We start from the raw sequence: 16,724 nt of genomic DNA, 5'->3' as shown, positions 1-16,724 counted from the left end.
AAATAATTCCAACAAAACAAGAATGGAAGATAAATTACAGTGGTACCTCGGGTTACATATGCTTCAGGTTACATATGCTTCAGGTTACAGACTCCGCTAACCCAGAAATAGTACTTCAGGTTAAGAACTTTGCTTCAGGATGAGAACAGAAATCGTGCCACGGCAAAGCGGCGGCTGCAGGAGGCCCCATTAGGTAAGTGGTGCTTCAGGTTAAGAACAGTTTCAGGTTAAGAACAGACCTCCAGAACGAATTAAGTTCTTAACCTGAGGTACCACTTTATTTAGTTATGTTGAATTGGCAAGATTTACAGATGCAATCAGAGGTTATAGCAATCAAAAAGATTGGAAAAAAATACAGAGATTACCAGAAAAAGCAATGCCTGCAAATTACTACTTGGACTTGTTTTAATTAACTTTTGTAAATGGATTTATGGTTAGAATAAAATATTTAAATAGAAATATAAAGAGAGTTCATAAGAAGGTAAAAGAAAGCAGATTATTATGGTTGATAACTGTCAGGGAAAGGGAGGCAGCCAGAGAAGGGGGGGGGGGCATGGAAGCACTTACCAAGAGCCTAAACAGCCCTTTTCCAGCCAGTCCTCTGAATCAGAGACTGAATTAGGGAGTGGCCAGTCTGTTCCAGGAACTAGCTATTTTCAGAAGAGGGGAAGTAAGAGGCGTTCCCTGCCTCGCTGGGCATGCTGGTCTAGAAAGAAACGTCACGAAAATTCAGAAGCACCAACTGACTACCATATTTTTCGCCCTATAGGACGCACCGGCCCATAGGACGCACCTAGATTTTTTTTGGGGGGGGGGGAATAAAGGGAAAAAAATTATTCCCCCCCCCAGGCGCGGGGCTGGGGCGGGAGAAGCCCGAGCTTCCCCCCGACCCCAGCCCCCAGAAAGGGTCCCAGAGCGATGGCAAAGGTGAGCGCACCTTAGCCATTGCTCTCGGAGCTTGCAGAGGCTGGGGGTGGTGGAAGCCCGAGCTTCCCCCGCCCCCAGCCCCCAGAACAGGTCCGAGAGTCCTGGCGAAGGTGAGCGCACCTTCGCCATCACTCCCAGAGCTTGCGGGGCTGTGGGTGGGGGAGGCCCAAGCTGGGGGTGGGGGAGGCCGAGCCGCGCAAGGTCCCAGAGCGATGGCGAAGGTGCGCGCACCTTCGGCATCGCTCTCCGACCCGCTCGCGGGGCTGGGTTCGGGGGAAGCTCCGGCTTCCCCCGCCCCCAGCCGCGCAAGCTGTGGGAGAGATGGCGAAGGTGCGCTCACCTTTGCCATTGCTCCCAGAGCTTGCAGGGCTGGGGGTGGGGGAAGCCCGAGCTTCCCCCACCCCCAGAAAGGGTCCGAGAGTGATGGCGAAGGTGAGCGAACCTTTGCCATCGCTCCCGGAGCTTGCAGGGGCTGGGGGTGGTGGAAGACCGAGCTTCCCCCGCCCCCAGTCCCCAGAGCAGGTCCGAGCTTCCCCCGACCCCAGCCCCCTGAACAGGTCGGAGAGCGATTGCGAAGGTGCGCGCACCTTCGGCATCGATCTGGGACCTTGCGCGGCTGGGGGCGGGGGGAGCCGGAGCTTCCCCCGATCCCAGCCCCCCGAACGGGTCAGAGAGCGATGGCGAAGGTGCGCGCACCTTCGGCATCGCTCTGGGACCTTGCGCGGCTGGGGGCGGGGGAAGCCGGAGCTTCCCCCAACCCCAGCCCCGCGAACGGGTCGGAGAGCGATGCCGAAGTTGCGCGCACCTTCGGCATCGCTCTGGGACCTTGCGCGGCTGGGGGCGGGGGAAGCCGGAGCTTCCTCCGACCCCAGCCCCGCGAACGGGTCGGGGAGTGATGGCGAAGGTGCGCGCACCTTTGGCATCGCTCTGGGACCTTGCGTGGCTGGGGGCGGGGGAAGCCGGAGCTTCCCCCGATCCCAGCCCCCCAACAGGTCGTAGAGCAATGGCGAAGGTGCGCGCACCTTCGGCATCGCTCTGGGACCTTGCGCGGCTGGGGGGATAGCTTCCTGAAGCCTGGAGAGCAAGAGGGGTCGGTGCGCACCGACCCCTCTCGCTCTCCAGGCTTCAGCGAAAGCCTGCATTCGCCCCATAGGACGCACCCAGATTTCCCCTTCATTTTTGGCGGGGGAAAAGTGCGTCCTATAGGGCGAAAAATACGGTAAGCAACACGGACGCGTTGTTTGGAGCTCCGGAGTTGGCTTGTAATTTGCAGTAATAAATCTACCGGACAGAAGTGGCTCGGTGCCTGGAATGTTATCTCCTAACTAGCTTGGCAGCAAACACATGCCTCACAATAACAGACCCGCATCGAGGATGAAGGAAGTCATAAAAGAAAATGGATCTGAAATTTGGTTAAAATATACTGTCCATATAGAGTTTTTTTTAGATATGTTTTTATTTCTGTTATGGTTCTTTTTGTTAATATTGTTATTTCTTTTCTGTTTTTCCTTTTTTCCTTTTTATTTGTTATATAATGTATGTTATGTTTGTTTGTCTGCACATAAAAAAACCCAATGCGTTATATGTTTGTGTTATGTTTGTTTGTCTGCACATAAAAAAACCCCAATGCGTTACTCAAGCAGCCTATTTGGTTTGTTTTAAACCTCCATCCATTATTTCTCATCAAAACATTATATACTGACACATCGATACAAGTAAAGGTGGATCTGGCTGGCCATCTCACCACTAGAATTAAGACCATTACTGGAGTCAAACAGGGATGCATTTTGGCGCCTTTCCTGTTTAATGTTTATATTAATGACATGGTTAAAGAACTGGAGGGCCTACAGTTTGCCCCTGTCACAATTCTTGACCAAAAACTCTCAGTTTTAATGTATGCTGATGACCTAGCACTTGTATCTAGAACCCAGGTAGGCCTGAGACAGCTGCTTGCAAAATTAAGTTCATATTGCACAAGGAATGCTTTATCTATAAACTGTGATAAGATGCAGGTCATTGTATTTGGGAAGCATGTTTGGCACCTGGATGAACACATCATAAACCAAGTAAATACGTTTAAATATCTGGGATTGGTTTATTGAGAAACGGCATCTTGGAATATACAGCTATCCAATATTAAATTTGCAAGCCTTTTAATCAGCAAAAGCTATTTTGAAATTCGCTGCTTGTAAAGGTGGAAATTGTTACGATATGAGGGCAACGCAGCTGCAAACAGCCAGCTTGAAAACATCACATGATGGGGCTGTCTGTGGGAAACAGTGTTACAGTCAGTTCACAGGGCAATTCACCGGAATTTGCTCAGAGCGTAATATGAGACCTTCCTCTTGTGTATGTACAGGAAGTCTCTGCCACTTGCTGGATGGAGTCTGAAGTGATCGGACATGTCTTCTGTAGTGCTGCAGTCAGAAATAAAGCGATGTAAATAGATTTCTGGCTATCTCCTTTGCCTGCTGGGAAGCAAGGAGGGAGGGGGTGTGCATTTTCCCACGCTGGGAGATGTCGCCTATTGAGACCTATCCTGGACTTGCGGGGATTGCAGCCAGGGAGGTCACCGGTAAAGAAGCCGGGAGCCTGGGAGAGGGGCCACACTCTCCCGAAGAAGGCTTGTTTTCCAACAGAAATCTGGTCAACCCAGCTCTATCTGTGTATAAAGCAAAAACAATGGCCCAGATTTTATATGGTGTAGAGGTTTGGGGTACCTCAAAGGTCTCCGGTCTGGAACCCCCACAGAATTATATTTTAAGAGTTCTTTTAGGTTTACCCAAAGACGTGCAATCTGCCATGGTCAGGTTGGAAACTCTCATGTTGAGCATAGAGAGCCAAATAGATAAAAGAATTCTCTGTTACTTGTTTACAGTTCAACAGATGGACAACACTAGGCTACCCAAAAAATGCCTGATTAAGCTCTCGAACAGATTACCCCTTAAAAACTGGGTACATCACGCTGCCCAAATGATGGGCAAATGTGACCTCTCAGTGACCGAGATCAAAGAACTTCCCTTATATTCCCAGAAAAATATCTTTAAATGAACCATAAGGGCAGTGGCAACTAAAAACGACCTAAACTCTATGCACACATCTACATGTGCCCCATTATATTTTAAACTTAGAGAGGCCAATGAACATACATCTTATTTTAATAAATTGACTTTTGCACAACTTGGGAAAGCTTTTACAGAGTTACGATTAAATACAATAAACTCTGCTTATAGAGATGGGAGACGCAGAGGCAGACCAACAAACGAATGTGTTTGCATTAGGAGATGCCCTGAAGTAGAGGACCTTATGGATTATATCTCGCGCTGCCCCTTATATAATGAAGCAAGAGAACAATTTTTAGCACCTATAATGACAAGGTCCCCTGGCCAGAACCCCTCTGACATGATTTTATTTCTCCTCACAGACATAGATAAGTATGTGACCTGGCGTGTAGCACTCTTTGCAATTGCCACCAGGAAAATTAGAGCAAATTATATAGCCAAGGTAGCCACCAACTGTAAAGGAGATGAATTTATTTGACACTATCTACATCAAGCTATATTCTAACTTTATCACCAAATTCCGTATATAATTGCACACTGTATTAATTAACATTATTTTTAATATATTAGTGGCCATTTGATAATTTTAGCTTATAAATTTTAATGTTTAATGTCTTAATTTGTATATTAAGGTACTTTTATAGCTCTGTTTAGAGTAGGTAATGTCTTGATAATATAAATGTTTTAAGTTTTTTGTATCAATTCAGTATATTTTCTTTTAATTGTTGAATGATTCTGTGTACATTGCGGCAGCCTTTGGCTATGTGCAATAAAACTGACTGACTAATCATGTCAGCAAATTCTCACATCCTCTTTACAAAAGAGATGTAAAGATTTTTCAGATGATGAAGTGAAGGTATTAAATGCTATCATCCATTACCTGTCCATAGTTGTCTATTCCAGACACTAATCTGTTGAGGTTTAGCAAATCAAATGATGATCGAAGAGCCTGTCCAAGGGTGGTTAATCCTGCCGCTTGTAGATTTTTCAGTTCATTCATGAAAGTGGCATGGTTCTCCTTCCATCCAGCCTACAAAGTAACATTATTCCACACTTACTTTGTGATAGTCTAATTTTTTAAAAAAATCTGCAAGGCAAATAGCAGCTTTTCTTCAAAACATTGGGGGTGAGGATGAAAGAATGCACGACACTCCTCACACGGGTAAGCTGTGAGCAAAACAATCGACCAGAAGTATTTCCATCTCATCTATTATTTACAGGGGTACCTCGGGTTACATACGCTTCAGGTTACAGACTCCACTAACCCAGAAATATTACTTCGGGTTAAGAACATTGCTTCAGGATGAGAACAGAAATTGTGCAGCAGCAGGAGGCCCCATTAGATAAAGTGGTGCTTCGGGTGAAGAACAGTTTCAGGTTAAGAACGAATTAAGTTCTTAATTAAGTCCTCCAGAACGAATTAAGTTCTTAACCCGAGGTATCACTGTATTACATTCATATCCCACCTTTTCTCCAACTAGCAAGATGGCATACGCTTCTCCCTCTCTCCATTTTATCTTCACAACAACCCTATAAAATAGGTTTGTCTGAGAGACATTGCGTGGCTCAGGGTCACCCAACTGGCTTCATGGCTAACTGGGGATTTGAACTGCGGTCTCCTAGGTCCTAGTCCAGCACTTTAACCACTACAAAATTTTTCACTTCCACAGAAGGCAGCTTGCCCAGTGCTTTCCCCTGTTGGCAGTGTATTTTAGAACCCATTCCAGTGCATTTAAGTGAACAATTACAGAGGATGTCTGAATCCTGAATCCTTGGGTATTGTCAGGGAACTGCCATTGGAGCTAGAGGCGGAGGGAAGGCTCCAGAGGGATGCCGGAGAGGGTCCCAGTAGGGAGAGAGGCAGCCCATCCGCTGGGGAAGGAAATCAGCGTAACACCAGTGGAGAAGGGGGGCAGATGGGGGAATCGGAGAGGAGGCTCCAAGACTCCTCGCCGGAGACCAGCGGAGAGAGTACGGGTACTCCGCTGCCCACACCCTCCCTGCGCAGAAGACTTCCGCGCAGGGAGAGTAGGAGGAGACTTGGCGTCAAACAACTTTTATGCTGGAAAAGGTTCAAGAAACGCCCACTGACGGATTCTGCCAGCGACTGAGACAGTCATGATGCTGGAGGCTGTTCAGTCAGAAAGGGTTCAACCAGGTAACCTAGCTAGGAGTGGCGGCAACTTACGCACGAGCAACCCCTAAACCCATTACAGCAATCTGTCAGTCCGTGACGTTGCTTGTGCGCAGCTCCAGAGAGGCAGCACGATGAGCCAGACCAGAGGAGCCGGAGAGACGGAGCAAGCAGCTGCAGTGCAAGGTCTGGTAGAGAGAAACCGAGACTTGGAACAGCATGTAGCTCTCCTGACGGCACGGCTGGACAAAAGACGAGCTTAGGATGCTCAGGTCAGACCCACCCCCATCGCAAGGAAGGTACCGGGGCTGGTACACAAGTTTGGGGGGAAACCCCAGGACTACAATGCGTTCCGAACGGAAATAGAGTACGCTTTGGAACTGCAGCATGATGACTTTGTTAACGATGAGCAAAGGGTAGCCTACATTGTGGGGCATCCGGAGGATGGGGCAAGGGAATGGATCAGGCCCCTTATGGCGATGCAAAATCATGCCTTGAAGGACCTTAAGAAATTCTTTCAGGCGATGGATGCGATGTATTCCAGTGAAGTCCAGCAAAGTGTGACTCAGCGAGAACTGATGGGGTGCAAGCAGGGGAGCCAGTCAGTTAGAGACTACTGGTCGCACTTTGCAATGTTGATCCACCGTCTCGGGTGGGATCTGGACTCTGAACCTATTCAAATGTTGTTTGAGGAGGGGTTGTCCCCAACGGTGAAGGACGAGCTGTCCCGCGCGCCCCGCCCACAGTCGATGGATCAGCTGACCAAGGCTGTGCTTGCGATTGGAGTGCGGCAGGAAGCGCGGGCTCAGGAGAAACGCGAAGTGAGAGGGGAACGTTGCCATGACTACCGCATTCTTGAAATACCGAGACAGCTTTCCCAGGCGGCTGAGCCAATGGAAATAGATGGCGCGCGTGGGTGCGAGGTTTCAAACCCCAGTGAAGGTCGCAAGAATCATAGAATCATAGAGTTGGAAGAGACCACAAGGGCCATCGAGTCCAACCCCCTGCCAAGCAGGAAACACCATCAGAGCACTCCTGACATATGGTTGTCAAGCCTCTGCTTAAAGACCTCCAAAGTAGGAGACTCCACCACACTCCTTGGCAGCAAATTCCACTGTCGAACAGCTCTTACTGTCAGGAAGTTCTTCCTAATGTTTAGGTGGAATCTTCTTTCTTGTAGTTTGGATCCATTGCTCCGTGTCCGCTTCTCCGGAGCAGCAGAAAACAACCTTTCTCCCTCCTCTATGTGACATCCTTTTATATATTTGAACATGGCTATCATATCACCCCTTAACCTCCTCTTCTCCAGGCTAAACATGCCCAGCTCCCTTAGCCGTTCCTCATAAGGCATCGTTTCTCATAAGGCAGCCGTTCCTCATAAGGCAAGAGGGAGGGAAAGGATTGGAAAACCACCAAGAAGTGTTTTCTCTGCCAACGGCCAGGACATTTTGCCAGGGTCTGCCCTCAAAGAAAGGTCTGGAAAGGGATGGTGGGGGCTGCTGGCTGTGAGGAGAAGGGGGAGGAAGGGCAGGCGCAGGGAAACGACAACGCCTGGCTGCCAACCAGCCGGGCCAGCAGCCAGGCCAGCAACCAATAGAAGTGCCCCAGCCTGACCCCCCCCCCAGGGCAGCTATAGCCATAGAAGTGGTGCTAGAGCTCCCGAATGGGCACCCAGTCAAGGTTGAGGGGCTGCTGGATTCGGGCAGCTCCTGCAATTTCTTCAGTAGGGACTTCGTTCTGGAGCACCAACTACACCTGCTGCCCCTGGATTTTCCCTTGCAAGTGACCACCATCGATGTCAGGGAACTTCTGGGAGGGGAAGTGACACACCAGACCCCGCCAATGCGAATGAGGGTTTCCAGGCACACGGAGACCATTGCCTTTCACATGGCCACACTGGCAGGACCCCCAATAATACTGGGAATGAGCTGGCTGGCACTGCATGATCCAGTAGTGTCATGGCATCAGTGACCAGTCACCTTTGGGTCAGCTTACCGTTTGGAACACTGTCGGGGGGGGGGGACCCCAAGAATGACAGTGGCCAGGGTGGCTGGGCTGGCGGTGGAAACAAAGGGAGAGTTGCCACCACCATACGCTGACCTAAAGGAAGTCTTCAGTGAGAAGGAGGCGGACAGACTACCCCCCCCATAGGCCCTTTGACTGCCAAATCAACTTAATCCCAGGGGCTCAGCTGCCGGTGGGTAAGCTGTATGCCATGTCGGACCGGGGGATGCAGGAGTTACGGCAGTTTATTGACAAGAACCTGAAGAGGGGGTTCATAAGGGAATTAAAGGCGGTGGGGGGCAGTCCGGTGTTCTTTGTGGACAAAAAAGGGACTAACCAGCCCAGATTAGTCATAGATTATAGGGCGTTAAACCTGGTATCAGAACCCGTGACCTTCCCAATGCCCAGGATTGACGACATTTTAACACGGGTGAGGCAGGGGAATTTTTTTTGCCAAGCTGGACCTCAGGGGAGCGTACAATTTGATCAGGGTAAGGGAGGGGGACGAATGGAAAACCACCATGTTCACACCCCTGGGGGCTTTTGAGTACTTAGTCATGCCATTTGGATTACAATTGGGCTCCGCCTGCTTTCAAGCATTCATGCATCACGTGTTGGGGCCCCTGCTGCACAAGAACTGCGTAGCCTTCTTGGACGTCTTAATCTATTCAGACAATGAGAAGCAACATGTCAGAGACGTCAGGGAAGTACTAAAGAGGCTGCAGAAGCACCAGTTGTGGGTCAAGCTGGAAAAATGCCAATTTCACACCAGAGAGGTCGAGTTTCTGGGGTACAAGTTGTCAGACAAGGGACTAGCTATGGACCCAAGCAAGGTGCAGGCGGTGCTGGAATGGAAGGCCCCCAAAACCCGGAAGGATGTGCAGAGGTTCCTAGGGTTCAGCAACTTCTACAGGAAGTTCATCAAGAACTTCGCCCACTTGATGGCGCCCATCACAGATTGTCTCAGTAGCAAAAGGAAGTTCGCCTGGACAGAAAGTGCCCAGCAATCCTTTGAAAGACTGAAGAAGGCGTTCGCTTCAGAAGAGCAGCTCCTGCACGTTAATCTGGAGAAGCCCATGAGGCCAGAGACTGACGCGTCCGGCCGAGCCATTGGGGCAGTACTTTTGCAGCCGGGGGGGGGGGGCAAGCAGGACTGGAAGCCGTGTGCCTTTTTCTCGAGGAAGCTGAGCAAGTCGGAGCAAAACTATACGGTGTATGACCACGGTGTATGACCGCGAACTGCTGGCGATCTATGCGGCGTTTCGTCGATGGAGAATCTGTTAATAGGGGCGCAGCACAAGATCCAGGTTTGTACTGATCACAAGAACTTGGAATACTGGAGGACCGCGCGAGTACTCAACCAGAGACAGATTCAATGGGCACAGAAGTTTTCCTTCGAGATCCGATACGTGCCGGGAGAGGAAAACGTAAGAGCAGATGCTCTCTCTCGGAAACCAGAGTACATGGAAGGAGAGGGACTGCCGGAGATCCGACACGTGATCCCCGAGGACCGATGGGTGTGTGGGGGAGCCTTGGTTGGGAAACGAGAACTGGCCGGGCTTACTAGAAACGACGTGTTCGCTCAAACTAAAATCAGGGAACTCCGAGACGGAAGGGAAGACCATGGAGGGTTTGAGGAAAAGGAAGGGGTGCTGTACTATAAGGGGGCGCTGTATGTACCGGGGGAGACCTTGAGGGGGAAGGAACTCAAACAACTCCACAACAACCCTACAGCTGGGCACTTTGGACAGCACAAAACCATGCTGCTCGTCACCAGGCAGTTCTGGTGGCCAAGGGTGAGGGAGGATGTACGGGAATATGTACGGGGGTGCGACCGCTGCCAAAGAGCAAAGGGGGAGAGGGCTGCCCCCGCAGGGTTACTGGAACCCTTACCCATGCCAGGAAAACCCTGGGAGGTGGTGTCCATTGATTTTATGACAGATTTGCCCAAGTCAAGGGGGAAGACAGCAGTCATGGTAGTAGTCGATCTACTGACGAAGACGTGCCATTTCATAGCTTGCTCACATGTGGTGACGGCAGAGGAGACAGCCAAGTTGTTTGTGGATCACATCTTCAGGTTGCATGGAGCGCCCTCGAGGGTCATCTCAGATCGCGGGAAACAATTTACTTCCCGGTTCTGGAGGAAGCTCATGAGCTTGTTGCAGGTCGAGGTGGGCTTCTCGACGGCACGCCACCCAGAAACCAACGGGCAAGCAGAAAGAGCAAACAGTATACTCCAGCAATACCTACACTGCTACGTCAGCGAGAGACAGAACAATTGGGTAGAGAAACTAGCGCTGGCTGAATTTGCGTACAATAACACTGAACATGTGTCCACGGGGATGAGCCCGTTCATGGCCAATTATGGGTGTCACCCCAGGGCCTTCCCGGGGAGGGGGGAGGAAGGGTGGAGTGTACCTGCGGCAGAGCAGTTTGTGGAAGAAATGGAGGCCTTGCACCAGCAACTCAAGATGAACTTGGAGCGGGCCAAGGAAGTTTACAAGAGGCAGGCAGACAAGCACCGTCGGGAGGGGGAGGCCATACGGGTGGGAGACCGAGTGTGGTTGTCAACCCAAGGGTTACCCCTAAAGGGAGGGTGCAAGAAGTTGCAGCCAAGGCGGCTGGGACCTTTTGAGGTAACACAGCAGGTGAACCCTGTGGCATTCAAGCTCAAGTTGCCTGACAGCATGAAGGTACATCCGGTGTTCCATAGGTCCCTACTCTCACCATACAGGGAGGGGCGGGAATTTCCGGGGCGGGAGGGAGGAGTTACCACCCACCCGCGGGTAGAGGAGAGGGCACACCACAACCAAGCCACGGAAATACTCGATTCAAGGTGGCGAGGGCGCCAGGTGGAGTACTTGGTGGGACGGGTATCTAGTGGAAGAATTCCACATCCTGTTCCCAGATAAACCAAAACCACTGCCTCCGAAGAGGAGGGAGGGGAAGTGTCAGAGAGAGAAGAATCAGACTGGGAGGCCCACCCCGCGGGAAGATATCGGAGCGGGTGTGAAGCGGGTTTTGAATCCTCAGAGGATAGCGACAGCTCCTTCAGGGGCTTCCCCGCATCGTCGGCCGAGGAAAGGGACGAGGTTGGATCAGAAGGTCGGGTCGGGGGTGGAGGGGGTCCTGGGGGGGAGGTGGATGTCAGGGAACTGCCATCGGAGCTAAAGGCGGAGGGAATGCTCCAGAAGGATGCCAGAGAGGGTCCCAGTAGGGAGAGAGGCAGCCCATCTGCTGGGGAAGGAAATCAGCGTAACACCAGTGGAGAAGGGGGGCAGATGGGGGAATCGGAGAGGAGGCTCCAAGACTCCTTGCTGGAGACCAGCGGAGAGAGTACGGGTCCTCCGCTGCCCACACCCTCCCTGCGCAGAAGACTTCCGCGCAGGGAGAGTAGGAGGAGACTTGGCGTCAAACAACTTTTATGCTGGAAAAGGTTCTAGAAACGCCCACTGACGGATTCTGCCAGCGACTGAGACAGTCACGATGCTGGAGGCTGTTCAGTCAGAAAGGGTTTAACCAGGTAACCTCGCCAGAAGTGGTGGCAACTTACGCACGAGCAACCCCTAAATCCATTACAGGTGTTATTAAGTTAAACTGAATTTCACTAGGTAGGAACACATGCTGAATAGGTCACTCTCCTTCATATCAAACCAAGTCCCAGTACAAGACACGTTTTCCTGAAGACTAATTCCCCAAGCCTTTTTCTTATGCGGTGAGAAAGAGAACACTGCCAATTCTATGAAGTAGGTTCAGATTCTGTATACCTTCCTTCCCCATATATATGTATAAATAGGCTTTCCTGCTTATAGTATGTACTGAACACCTCAGAAGAAATTTTTGAGGCACAATAGTGTTGCAGGAATTTAGACCAAGGTTGGGGTGGGGGTTCTGCCCACCCCAGTGCCTTAACAGACTCACTCACAGGACAAAGCACCACACAATACATACACTATTTCAGATGTATATTTTATTCTGTATCAAAAAGGGCCCCCATAAAAAAGGGCAGCCTGGAAACTGCATTTCAGAAAGGGAAGTTTACAGGGTCCATCTGAAAGCTGGGTAGACGAGGTTTCCAAAACCCAGTGCATTCAAATGACCAGTCAAAAGGCAACCTACCAGCATTAGCTAACAACACCCTCTGAGGCAGAACACACTGTACTGCAGGCTGTCTTTCAGCATCTCTTTATTGGAACAACATTTCGGTACATGGAAATGTTGCAGTTAATCGAAACCTGCATTAGCTACATTGTATCAACTTCTAATTGTTTCCCTGAGTTCAAGGGTAGGACTTCTTAAAACACTCGCTTCTCTGAACTTCAGAACCTACAAATATTTGTATAAAATCAACCTTATATCGGATCAACACCGTTCAAACTTCATTTTACTCAGGGAACCAAGGACTACCAAAGGGGGGACAGCCATAATCCTTGAAGCATACACAGGAACTTCTTGCTCAAGAAATAATCCCTGGCATCCTGGCAGATGGGTTCTAGACGAGTAGTCATCAACAGATAATAGTGGACTATTCAAGACTAGATAGCACTCCCAGTCAAGACAAAGGAGTGCAATTGCTTGGCTGAGAGCACCAGGAACTTGTAAATATCCCTACTGTATCACTTGATGGGTGTATGGTGATGGGCAAGAGAGGTTGGGGGCAAACTTTTCTGTGATGTGTATGATGTATCCGTGATGTATGTGTGATGTTTCCCCAAGGGTGTTTATGGGAAATTGGGAAACTGATAAAAGTTGGAGCATCCTTTTGTTCAAGGCTTCTTCCTGTTTCTCCCATGTGGTGGGTCGAAGTCCTGTCGCAGCAGTTTTTGGAATAAAGATCAAGCCTACTGGCTGCTGTTTTGCTCATATATTCTTGGCTAGCGTCTTTGGTAATTTCCTTTAACAGTATGAAGAGCACTAAATCATATGCATACATCAAGATTAAGATCTTTCTGTTCCTAATTACTGGAGAGTGAAAGTTTGTGCTGGCTAAACATGGCAGCAAATCATTAATATAGAAGTTCAAAAAGAGTGGCAGCCAGAATGCTACCTTATGTCAATCATCGCAACAATCTGAAGGCAGTATTCAACCATTATTTGGAGATGATTTGGTACTAACATTAGAAGTGTTGAGAGATTCCATTCCACCTTTTGGTTCAGACATGGAACTGTTGCATATCACATGTCTGTTTACATTCCAGCACTGTTTGCTGGAATAAGCGGAACTTCCATTGTGTTGCTTTTGGCTTTTGCTTTTGCCTCTCTCTCAGAAGACACGGCAAGGAGAGATGGCATGTTTCTTTGTCTTGATTTATGTTTAATAAATCCATAGTATATAGTGTTAGGTTTCTGTTATACCACTGTGCAGTGCTTAGACTCACAATACTCTGTTTACATTGCAGACTGTTGGAAGTCTCACGGGAGACGGATGTTGATATTACTGGTTTCCTGTTTCTTTGTACCAGTTGCTCTCTGCCTTTCACAGAGATACGATGTATATTCATTTCTGTCTGCGTAGTTAGAAATAAAACGTAGCGATGTAGCACATATATTTCTTGTCCTTCTGCTGCTTGGATACTCTGCGTAATGGGAACGTGCCTGGAGCCTCATCAAAGGCTCAGGTCGTCAATCACCGTTGGAGGAGATTCCGGAGGACTCGACTGGAGGATGAGCTTTTTCAGCTCAGTCGTAGCGGAGGCTCAAAGATTTTTGGTCATGGGCTCCAGAAGAAGGATTGCCGCTTATCTTCTCTGTGTGTCAAGAAGATTGATGAGAGGTATGTGCTCTTGCCCCAGAAAGCCTGCCAGTCCCTAATTAATTGGCAATAAGGGTGGGCTTTGAACTTCTAGAGGTACCACTGTAATGCTATCGCAAGCAAATGGGGGGACGGGTCTGTTCCTAAATAAGGCCCTCCACGCCAGCTGAGACCCAAGACCAAACGGTTGGAAGCCAAATGGTCCAAACTACCCCAAACACCTATATAACTACATGTAGGCTACTTTCTGCAACCCACCCCCCACTCTGCAGCCCAACTCTAACTCTAACTCTAATCCCCCTCTTCCCCTGCCCATCATGGTTTTGGCACAGAAACTGTATTGGTTACCCTGTATGATGACCTCTGTCGAGTGAGAGACAAGGGAAACATGTTCCTGTTAATTTTTCTCAACCTCTCGGTGGTTTTCAATAACATCGACCATGGTATCCTTCTGGAATGACTCTCCGAATTGGGAGTGGGTGGCACCATTTTGTGATGGTTCCAGTCCTACTTGGATGGTAGTTCACAGAGGGTGTTACTTGGGGGATATTCTTCATTCCTGTGGAACCATCAATGTGGGGTTCCACAGGGCTCAATCCTATCCCCCATGTTGTTTAACATCTACATGAAACCACTGGGTGGGGTTATCCAGAGGTTCGGAGTACATTGTCAGCAGTATGCTGATGACACTCCGCTCTATTTCTCCTTTACATTTGCAGGTGAGGCAGTGGAAGTGCTGGACCAGTGTCTTGCCTTGGTAATGGACTGGATGAGAGCCAACAAACTGAAGCTCAATCCAGATAAGACTGAGGCACTCTTAGTGGGTGGTTCCCTAGACCAGATGGCTGGGAGGTCACCTGCTCTTGATGGGGTTACACTTCCTCTGAAGGAGCAGGTTCGTAGCCTGGGGGTACTCCTGAATCCTCTGCAGTCACTTGAGGCTCAGGTGGCCTCAGTGGCCCAGAGTGCCTTCCATCAGCTTCGGCTGGTGGCCCAGCTACGCCCCTGTCTGGACAGGAATAGCCTAACTACTGTTGTCTATGCTCCGGTAACCTCAAGGTTAGATTACTACAATGCATCATACCTACGGCTGCCTCAGAAGACAGTTAGGAAACTTCAGCTAGTGTAGAATTCAGCAGCCATGTTGCTCACTGGAGCAAGACGGTTTCAGCATATTACACTGGAGGTGACGCTCCGCTTGTGCTGAGGCAAACCTCGCACCAGGCATGCAACAGTGTGCCAAGGAGCGTTGCACCCACGCTCCCTGACCTTTTGCCTTCTTGGCTAGCAAAAAGGGTTTTTCCCCTGACCGTTTGTCCTCTCACGGATTTGGTTACTAGACATAACGCTTGGCAACGCAGACGTAATCAAGTATCGGGGAACATTTTAGGGAAACACCTGCTGACACGTGTATTTGCTAATGGTAGAAATGTGCTTAGATGGAAATACATCATGTTCAGAGTGGTTTCACTACTGTTTCCAATTGTTGACTTCTGCTAATAAAAGGAGCCTCTACAGAGCTAGCCGGCAGCTTGTTTGGAGCATGCTTGCCAGCATGCTTCTGCACAGCTCACTTGCATCCAACCTCTTGTCATCTCGTTATTCCCACAGGCTACCAATTAGTTTCCTGGCCCAATGGAAAGTGCTGGTTTTGACCTATAAAGCCTTATACGGCTCAGGACTGCAATACCTCAAGGACCGCCTCTTTCCATATGAACCTACCCGGACCCTGAGATCATCTTCTGAGGCCGTTCTCCCTGTGTCTCCTCCTCAAGGCGCCTTCATTATACACCTTTAGGTGTATTTTCTCTTGGAAAATGAAACACCATGGTGGCTTTCCCCATTAGAAGCAATATCAGTTTAAAAAGTCAACATGAAAAGAGAATGGGCGACTTATAAGGAATTGTTAAAAGAGGTTGAAAACCAATTAAAATTGAAAGAATTTATTGATATAAGGTATTTCTTAACAGACCGGTTACAATATCACCAACTTCATGATGTATTCAGGTGTGATAAAAGAGTGGGTTTGGGAAGGAATTTTCAAGGTTTGAAAAATAAAAAATGTATGGAATGGGAGACAAAAGATGAAGTAAAAAGCAGTGATGACACACTGGGCAAAGGATGTAGGTTATAACATACCAATTAATCTATGGGAGAGGTTGTGGAAAGAGGATTTAAAATTTATGGCTCATTGTGCATTGAAGGAAAACTATATGAAAATGATGTATCATTGGTAATTGTCACAGGACTGCCAAGGGTCGCCTTGGAGTCAGGGCGAGGAGAAGAGTCAGAGCAGGAACAGTCAGAAGGAAACGGTCGGGAGATGATGCAAGGGGAAGAGGGGGAGAGCCAGGAGGAGGCAAGGCTCTCCGATGCTGAAGCAAAGCCCCAGCACCGCACAGGGAGCTCAGGTACTGAGGAGATTTCACCCCTCCCATATCCAAGAATCTGCTGATGTTCTCTGCTGATTCTCCAGAGAGGAGGGGCGGTTTTCTGCTCTCTACTTATTCCGCTCCAGCCTCACATCAGAGAGAGAGAGAGACTGAGTGTCAGAGAGAGATCGTGTGTATAGATAAGGTTGCTGCTAAGAGCAGCTGCAGACACTCAGTGCAGTTCAGCTTTTTCGTTTAGACCTCATTTAGCTCTGTATATAGTTGTGTATTATAGTTGTAGATAGAATAAAGAAGATATTCTACAGAGCTGCTCTCTGAGTCGTTTATGCTCTGCTATACTCTGCTGTGCGACGACTGTCTTCTTGTGGAAGTGAATCCGGTGCTCACAACTCTAAGCTGTGAGTCCACAGCACTTTGACCTGTTCCTGTGTAGAAGGTGGTCTCTGGAAGTG

At 49.1% G+C, this 16,724-nt stretch overlaps 1 protein-coding gene across 6 annotated transcripts in view; it reads right to left on the bottom strand.

Moving 5' to 3' along the window:
• The window catches only part of LOC309523295 (integrator complex subunit 6-like), a 117,807-nt gene that overhangs the window by 84,134 nt on the left and 16,949 nt on the right, over window positions 1-16,724 (bottom strand). For 4 of the 6 annotated variants that reach the window (XR_014215297.1, XR_014215298.1, XM_082207073.1 and 1 more), the window contains exon 3: window positions 4,870-5,019. The exons of 1 other annotated variant lie outside the window; for it this stretch is intronic. Coding sequence is in view for 3 of the 5 variants with exons in the window: in XM_082207073.1 (XP_082063199.1) it covers window positions 4,870-5,019 (150 nt within the window). In the remaining 2 variants the exon portion in view is untranslated. Of the gene's footprint in view, window positions 1-3,131; window positions 3,345-4,869; window positions 5,020-16,724 lie in introns of those variants that run through there. One more of the 6 variants, XM_082207075.1, reaches the window with a different exon arrangement.

This window comes from Podarcis vaucheri, assembly GCF_965113315.1.
Source record: "Podarcis vaucheri genome assembly, chromosome: W".
Lineage (NCBI taxonomy): Eukaryota > Metazoa > Chordata > Lepidosauria > Squamata > Lacertidae > Podarcis > Podarcis vaucheri.
The sequence above is the reverse complement of the archived record's forward strand: the minus strand, read 5'-3'. Positions and strand labels throughout refer to the sequence as shown.